At 51.1% G+C, this 8,557-nt stretch overlaps 1 protein-coding gene across 1 annotated transcript; it reads right to left on the bottom strand.

The window, feature by feature from the left end:
- Positions 1-685: 685 nt before the first annotated feature.
- On the bottom strand, positions 686-6,073 carry LOC132018391 (UL16-binding protein 1-like). Its single transcript, XM_059401256.1, has 5 exons — positions 5,957-6,073; positions 3,753-4,016; positions 3,246-3,521; positions 2,461-2,593; positions 686-1,209 (listed from the first exon to the last, which is right to left on the bottom strand). The coding sequence occupies exons 2-4, from the start codon at positions 3,865-3,867 to the stop codon at positions 2,469-2,471; spliced, it is 516 nt and encodes a 171-aa protein (XP_059257239.1). The 5' UTR covers positions 3,868-4,016; positions 5,957-6,073; the 3' UTR covers positions 686-1,209; positions 2,461-2,468.
- Between the last annotated feature and the right edge of the window lie 2,484 nt (positions 6,074-8,557).

Below are 8,557 nucleotides of genomic sequence, written 5' to 3'. Positions count from 1 at the left end.
ACTTGCTCTAAGCATTTGCACAGATCTTGGGAGAGCCAGACTTACAGATATTTATTTGCAGAAGCTCTTTGTATATTCTGGATACCAATCTTTTGCTCATGAACGAATAATCAACTGTTAGAAGCAGATCTGTTTCTGCTGTGAAGACCCACTGTGCTCTGAAGGAGGTGAGTCGGTGGGGAGGGATGACAAGAGAGACAGTGGTGGGGGATCCAGGACACTCAGAAAGATTCTCAACTGCTTCATTTCCAGAACGTTTGTTTGTATGTGGCCTGTCAGGATCATGTCTGAGACGGACAGATGGCTGCTGGAAAGCTGATTTCTGAGTGATCCTTCAATTCTCTATCTCCACAACAGATCTAACAGAATCACCACTTTTATTTACCCCGTACAGTGGAGGAAGAACACAATTCCATGAGTTCTCTTGCGATATAAAAGAAATTCTGAAGGCACTTGTGTGGCTCAGCCAGTTAAGTGTCTGCCTTCAGCTGAGGTCATGATCCCAAGGTCCTTGGATGGAGTCCCACAACAGCTTCCTGCTCAGTAGGGAGTCTGCTTTTCCCTCTCCCTTTGTCCCTCCCCCCAGCTTGATATGTCTCTTTCCCTCTCTCAAATAAACAATATCTTTGAAAAAAAATAAAAAATAATAGTAAAATTCCAAATTAAGTATATTGTATAATAAAGATAATATTTATTTAAATATACATTCCTGGACATAATTTACTAAAGACAACAATCACAATTTGTCAATGAGCCTGTTTCACAGTACACAGAAGAAAAAAATCCCTGAGGATCTAGAGCTTCCATAAATATCTTTTTGGGGATACTGTCTGCAAGGACATGGTCCTCTTACAGAGAAGAACCCGATATTACAGAACCAAAGGACAAGAAGGAAAATGTTCTCTTTGTAGAGATTCCCCATTCAAGTGTTTAACACTTCAGTGCAGGAATTCCATCACTTAGCAATGGGAGAAAACGGCATAGAATATGGCAGTGCAAAGTGCTGAACGGGAGAGGCACGAAATGCAAGAAGGGACATGGGAGCTTCCCTGTCCTGCACCAGGTGGCTGGACTGAGGTTCTGGACTCGTAAACTTGGAAGTGCTGCTGGTCTAATGATGAACAACAGCTCATTCAAAGGCAGCTGGCCCAGAGGCAGAGTCGCTGAGCTGGTCCCCAGGCTGAAGGGCTTCTTGGTGGACTTGGCAGCCTAAGAAAAGAACAGGTGTTTGTCTCCATGGTTGAGGAAATCCTGGGTCCCCTGTCCTGGGGCTGCCCTTCACCAGCACTCCCCACCCCAGAGCCCAGCCCTCGCCCAGGGGCATGCATTTCCCCCAGCCATGACCCCAGCCCTGGGCCCAGCCACCATTACGAACCTCCACCCTCCTGAACCAAGTCACGGAGTCAGCCCCAGGCCCTATTACCAATGGTCTGGGCTCAGGACCAAAGTGCGTAAGAAACGTGTGCTCACGTGACTTAGGTTCCCAGGCTCCCTCTCATGGCAGATCCTAAAGGGCCTGCTGGGGGATGTGGCAGAAGACAGGGGCCTGCACTTGACTCTAACCTTGGGGAACCCTGTGGGCAAAGATCCTTCTTTTCCCTTCCCTTCCAGCCTCCTGCAAGCAGCACGCAGAGCTCTTCGTCTGATGATCCTGCCCCCATCCCATCCATTCCTGGTCCGGCTCAGCTGGGAGCTCACAGGGGAGCTCAGTTAGCCCATCCCCCAGCTCAGCTCTGCTCAAAGCAGGGGCTGCTCAGGGGCTCAGGATCTGAGGTCTGCAGGAAGCTGGCTGCCAGGGACGGCATCAGCTTCAGCCAAGGTTGCACAGAGAACTAGCCTACTGGGCATTTGCTGCCTCATGCACGGTCTCTACTGGGCATTTGCTGCCTCACATGTGAAGACCCAAGCCACGACGGGGGGAACACGGCACTACTGTCCAGCCCTTTGAGTGGGTCTGCAGAGGCCTTCCCACTCCCTCTACCTGGGATGAGACCCTGGGCCCCCTGTCCTTGTAACTGCCCGGATGGAGTCCCCTTCTCCTTGAGATGTCCCATGGAGCTGCCATGCTGCTCTCTCTCAAAGGGGAGTACGGCCCATGCTGTGTGTCCCCGCTGTCCCCACCCTGCCCACCCCGGGCCCAAATTGACTCTCTCCAATGGAGAACCCAGTTAGAGCCAGGAATGACATCCCTCAATCCCTTTAGCACCAATAGGCCTTAAGCAGTGGTCTGGGCCCCTCTCCTTTCCCAGTGGCCTTATCAGTGAGTGAGGCCACATCAGAGATCAGCATGGAGCTAGTCCAAGCTGTTCTCAACACATGATATGAGATCCCATTCATCTAATCCCACTGCCATCTGAGAAGCTTCAGGCAGTGGGCAGAGGTGAGGCTGGGAATTCACTATTCCCTGGGCTCACACCAGGCCATCTGCCTCTCCCTTCCGTCTCAATCTGCTCTCACTACCTGTGGATCTAGTGGTCTCCGACAAGGATGCCCATCATGACCGCACAGCTGAGGAGCAACGGGAAGATCCAGGTGCAGGGTCCGATGGCTGTGGCCTTGCCTGGGGCTGTACCTTGTCGCGTGGCTGGTGGCACTGAAATGAAAATGCAAGGATAAGATCCTCAGTCAGGACCCCAAACTGGGGGAAGCTTCCTCAGCTCCTGTAGTTGCATCCTACCAATCAGTGTCTATCACTGTCCTTGTGGAGGCTGCTGTGACCAGTCCTGATGTCGGGAGGGAGGAGAGGATGCGCCCGTCCCCGAGGGGCTCCTCCCGCCAAAAGGGGAAGCAGGGTTTGCAAGGTAAGCAGTCGCTCCTGCTGTGACAGACAGGAGGTGATGCAGGACAAGGATGGTGACAACGACAGTCCAGGTGGCACTGAAGGATTTCTGACAGCACACCAGGTGACATGAAAAAGACAGTTAATTCTCAGATAAAAGAACATAAGACCATCTCTGGAAACAGGCTGATGCTCCCCTGTTTGGGGCCAGCAAGAAATTCAAGAAATGCCCAAACACAAAGGTGTACGCATCGAGGAAGTGATTCCAGGAGGTGAGACGGGAAAAGAAGAATTCTAGAACATTCCTGTAGCCATTATTCTGCCAAGAAGAATTTCCCATGGATGGATCAATTTCTCTCTCTCTACACACACACACACACACACACACACGCACACACACACTGCCCACACTGTGGTGTAGGTCGAGGTCAAGAGAACCAGCACTCCATCCAGTCCTGTGAGTTACCTGTGGTCTCCTGCATCTCATCCCAGTGCTCCCACACGTGCTGGAGCCACCTCTTACAGTCTCCGTTTGCGGTCCTCACGAGGAGCTTGGTCAGTTCTCCATCATTGTCCAATGTGCCCTTGAATTGTTTGCCTCCAGGAGGAACCACTGTCCACTTTCTGTTCTCCGGGTCAAAGAGGTGGGTTAACTGTCCATTGAAGGCAAACTGCCAGGATCCTCTGGTGTGTCCATCAGCCCCTCGCTCACATATCAGGCTGCCCTGCAGGGTGAGAGAATCTGCCCCCGCCCCCACCAGCAGAAACAGGTCAGCCTCTGGTCTTGACCAATCCTTTGCCCCACTCGCTGCGCACTCCTCAGCTCCCCTTCTGCCCTTCTGGTCCTGCTCTGGCCTCCTTACCTGCTGTGGCTACTGGGCCATGTGTGTGGGACCCACTTCTAAGTTTTACATGAACACCATAGCGCCCCAGCCCTGTCAAGTGTTCTCCTTCCCTGGGCCTTTGGACTCACCGCTCTTAGTGACAAACTCTGCTTTGATGTCCAGCAGTTTCTTTCTGAACTCTTCCCCCAGGTCCTCCAGAGTTTCCATCTGTGTTTCCCAAAATGCTGTGTTCTTCATCTTCATCCCATAAGGACCAGTGTGTATGACCTGCTTGCTCCCACAGACATAATAAAGAAACTTGTTTCCATTGACCTGGCCTTGAATCTCACACCATGGTTGTCCAGGCCTGGGCTGAGATGTGATGGAGAAATTTTGGTTAAGCGAAAGAGGACCTGGGAAGGAAAAACACAGGTGGAGGTTGCGGCTGGAAGAAAAAGAGCAGCAGGCACCCCGCTGCCAGCCAGGTGACAGCAATCCCCCTCACCCCCCAGAGGGCTGACCTGGCAGAGAAAGGACTGTCCCTGCAATATGGTTCCCCATAGCCTTGGAGGCTGGCGCTCTTCCCCTGTTGGGATTGGATCAGTATGTCTCTGCTTGGCAGGAAGTCACACAGCCCCAGTTAGGATCCTGTGCCCACCAGGCTGACACCCAGCCTCACATGGTCTCTACCCACTGCAGGCACAGGCCAGGCTGGCTATGGCAAGAAGAGGTCTACATGTCAGAGGACTGTCAGGAGGTAGGCCAGTGTCCTGTAGGAAGATGAGGGGCACGGAGGGGGCTGCTCCTGAGGAGCTGGGGCCTGGTGGGGACAGGGTGAGGATAGATTCCAAAGTCAGGTGAGGGAAAGTTTGGGATCATGGGTCAGAGCAAGGCCCTGGAGATGCTGATAACCTGTCCTTAGGATGGGTCTCAGAAGCCTGGGAAGGGTGGTCCACATGTCACAGACTAGAGCAGCAGGCATTGCCAAGGCAGATAGAAGCTCAGAGAAGTGCATATGACAGAATAGATAGAGCAAGAAATGCCAAACACAAAACTAAAAACATGTCGTGCTACTACGCTCATGGACATGTCTGGAGGGCTCCTTACAAATAAAATAAATAAATACAAAAGTATCCTATCCTCGGTGCAAGGAGAGAGATGAGTACCAGCCTCAAAGCTCCTCTCAGGGTTCAAGGATGTGACGAACCCTATTCGATTTTCATTGAAAGGCCAGCCTGGTGCAAAGATTTTCTGTGTCTACTGAATATTGCATAGGACTCAGTTGTAGACAATCCATGGATGAAGGTGCCGCTGGACTGGCTCCTTGGGCCCCAGGACCCTTAGAATCCACACCACAGAGCCCTGTGAGAAAAGGGGCTCTGTGCGCTTTGTGACATTCTGATCTGAATATCAGGAAGTGAGCCCTAGTGCTCCAGGGAGGCAATGACACAGGAGGGAAAGTCACACCCTGTAAAAGAGGCTGGGGGCAAGTGGGAACGGAGTGAAGAGGTCTCTGGCCAGAGGACATCAGAGCTGTGCACCCTGAGCTGGGAGGTGCTGGTGAAGGAGCGCCTGGAGTCCCACGGGGAGGGGAGAAGGGTTATCCGCTGCCCAAGCGTGCAGGCAAGTCCATCCCACTTGGACTGGTTGACTGTGGTGGGGTATGAGGTGACTCATACCAGGAGAACTCTGGGAATGGCTTTGAGGTAAGGGGTCCTGTGGAGGTCCCCTCCCTGGGAAAGCCTCGGGTCATGTCCAGAGTAGGGGCAAGGGGACTCAGTTTCCCCAGGGCTCCGAGGGGAGGCTCCAGGGGCTGGGGTGGACCACAGATCTCCAGCGGGGCCCTCTCTCCCCTCGCTGTGCTCCCCCAGCCATTGCCTGGCTTAACTTTCGAGGTTTTTCGCTAACCCTCAGCTTCCCCTCCCTTACCTCCACCCCTGCTCCACTTCCTCCCCGCCCCGTTTTTAAAATATTCATTGATTTACTTTAGAAAGTGTGAAGGGAAGGGGCAGAGGGAGAGAGTGAATCTCCCACAGAGCTCAAACTGAGCACAAAGCCTCAGGTAAGGCTCCACCCAGGGACCCTGACAGCAGGACCTGAGCCCAAATCAAGAGTCCCGCGCTTAACCCACTGAGCCCGCCAGGTGCCCAGAAGCTGCCTCTCTTTTCGGTCCCTCTCCTGGCCCAGGCGACAATTGCCCACAGTCACCCTGCAGGCAGAAAGCGGCCCACAGAGAATAACTGAGGAGTCCGGGTTAGAAGAAGAATTTACGAGAACCGCTCCGCGGACGCCGGTTCCGCTCCCCGGTCTGACCGCTCACTCCCCAACTCCCCGCTCCCACCCCGGGTTCTACCTCTGAACTCACGGCTGCAGCTTGCTGTAGCACAGACCGGCAGGAAAAACCAGAGCAGGAGGCCGAGACCCCGTCCGCTGGGGACCCCAGTCCACCCCGTTCGCCTCGGGAAGCTCATCGCAGCTCTACTGTGCCCAGATTTGCAGTTCCTAAAGAAAATTTCCTCTTGGGGCTTGACCCCGCCCCGGGACCCGCCTCCTGCCGTATTTCCTAGAATATAACAGTCCTTCCGGTGCTGCTGCTCTGCTCCTTTTCACCCATTGTCCTGACCACCTATCTTTCCCATCTTCATTTCCACCACCACCATCTTCCCTTCTCGTGGCCAACAGGTATAAGCTTTCAGTTATGAACTTAAAAAGTTATGCGGGGGCGCCTGTGTGGCTCCGTGGGGGTAAGCCTCTGCCTTTGGGTCAGGTCATGATCTCAGGGTCCTAGAGTCAGCAGGAGCTTCCCTCCCCCTCTCTCTCTGCCTGTTGCTCTGCCTACTTGTGATCTCTTTCTCTCTGTCAAATAAATAAATAAAATCTTTTTTAAAAAGTCATGTGGATATAGAGCACAGCATGTTCCCTGTAGTTAAAGATTCTGTGTTGTATATTTCAAAGTCACTGAGAGAGTGGATCTCGAAACGAGATTTACTGTGCTGATCATTTCATAATACATACAAATATCCAATCACTATCTTGTACATCTGAAACTAATATAATGCTGTATATCAATTATATCTCAATAAAAAATAAATTCAAAAAGAAAAAATAGTACAAAACAGGATTTTCTTCCCTTCCCGTTCTGAAGGCTGAAACATTGAGAGCAAGGCATCCTCAGAGCCATGTTCTGTCTCCTGGCTTCTGGGTGTTTCCTGCCATGCTTGGCATTCATTGGCTCTAGTCGGCTGCCTTCTAACGTCTGTCTCTGTTGTCACAGGGACGGCTGCCCTCTCTGCCTCTGTGTATCCATCTGACCTCCTCCATGTTTGTCTCTGGTCCCTTCTTACTAGGACAAGAGTCCTACTGGACAGTGTTTCTTCCTAACGATCTTATATTCATGTGGATACAACTGCAAAGGCCCTATGTCCATATAAAATCAACTTCCCAAGACCAGGAGTTAGGACTTCAGCATAACTTTTGGGGGACCACAATTCAGCCCATAACAAAAGTCATAGACTCTATCATCCCACGCTTACACCACCAAAAAAAGAATCATCCCTTTTTTTCTTTACTTCTAAAGTTTCTTATTGAGATATTAATGACATAAACAAATTATTTTGAGGTGTACCATGAGTCAGTATTTGTATATTATTAACTATATTTATGTACCATATTATACATTATATCTCATGACTTGTTTATTTTATAACTGGAAGTTGATACTTTCTGATCACAAGAAGGGATGATTTGGAAAGTGGGAATGAAGACAGAAAAGAGAGGTTGGGAGGAGAATGGGGTGAAGAAGGAAAGAAGAGCAGCAGAGACGATTGAAATATTTCAGGAAGTATGACCTGGCAGGAGTAAGCAGGTGGTTTGATGCTGGCTGGGGTCCCAGAGTGGCTGTGACAAGGTTTCCTCACAGCCTCCTCAAATTGCTGAGGAAAGTGTCTACCACACTCCTGCTGGGAGCAGTTAGGGAGAAACAGGGAGGGGAGAGGGGATGGCGTTAAGACTGGGGCAGGGGTGGAGGGGTGGGGGGAAACCATATAGGAGAAGTTTAAAAACTCTGTTGATGGCTCCTGCCCAGTCATCAGTCTTCCCCAGCCTTGCTTCTGCCTTGGATTTTTATTTGTTTGTTTGTTTGTTTGTTTGTTTTCTTTTCTTTTCTTTTTTCAGTGACTTTGGTCTCTGGGCAAAAGGAAGATGGAAAAGATTTTTTCAACTTGAAAAAAATACTGCCAGGAGATGGGAGCCAGAGGACAGGACAGGGAGAGAGCGCCTGGTGGGAAGCAAGGCTTAAGACTTCTCCAAGCTGGAGAGTTTTAGAAAAGTCAGTCTGACACCGCACAGATTATTTGCCAGGTCAGGAGGGTGTGGGGGAGGGCAGAGGGCAGGCACACCTGTGGCTGACATTACTCCCATTTGGGTGAGAACTGCACAGACTCCCAGTGAGGTGCCAACTGGAAGAGGGGTTCATCCAGGAACTAAGAGGAGAGGGTCCAGGGTTTAATCCCAGGGAGAGGAACTGGACTCAGAGCATATACAGCCTTCTTTCTGGATGACTTGGCCTCACTCCTGCAACGCATTACCACCTAGCCAGAAGTGGGACTGTCCAAGAATCTGCCAAGCCAGCTGCTTCCGAGATGGGGAACATGGTAAGGCCAGCAAGTCCATGAGCAATGGGTCCACTGCCACATTTCTTTTCTTGTGAAACAAGTTCCTTTATCAGAGCAGAAGGGTAGGGAAGACTGTGAGAGTGGGGAAAAGAATTATGTAGGTCCACGGATGGTAGTTTTGGCAAAATCATTGCAGGCAAAGAGGATAAATTATTATCTGTGGTAAGTATCTGTTTCAAAAAAGAGGAATGCTGTGCCTTACTGTTATGAAAGTGCCCCAGGGCTATGAACCTGCCAACAGGCTGGTCACCCTGGGGAACTGTGCCATATCAGGGCACCCT

This window comes from Mustela nigripes, chromosome 5, assembly GCF_022355385.1.
Source record: "Mustela nigripes isolate SB6536 chromosome 5, MUSNIG.SB6536, whole genome shotgun sequence".
Lineage (NCBI taxonomy): Eukaryota > Metazoa > Chordata > Mammalia > Carnivora > Mustelidae > Mustela > Mustela nigripes.
This window is presented reverse-complemented; position numbering and strand designations above follow the sequence as displayed.

Coding starts and splice junctions, on each gene's coding strand:
- LOC132018391 (XM_059401256.1), bottom strand. CDS start 3,867: ATGAAGATGAAGAACACAGCATTTTGGGAAACACAGATGGAAACTCTG. Junction 3,522..3,752: donor AGAGTTTGTCACTAAGAGCG/GTGAGTCCAAAG, acceptor GGGCGGGGGCAG/ATTCTCTCACCCTGCAGGGC. Junction 2,594..3,245: donor TGAGATGCAGGAGACCACAG/GTAACTCACAGG, acceptor TTTTCATTTCAG/TGCCACCAGCCACGCGACAA.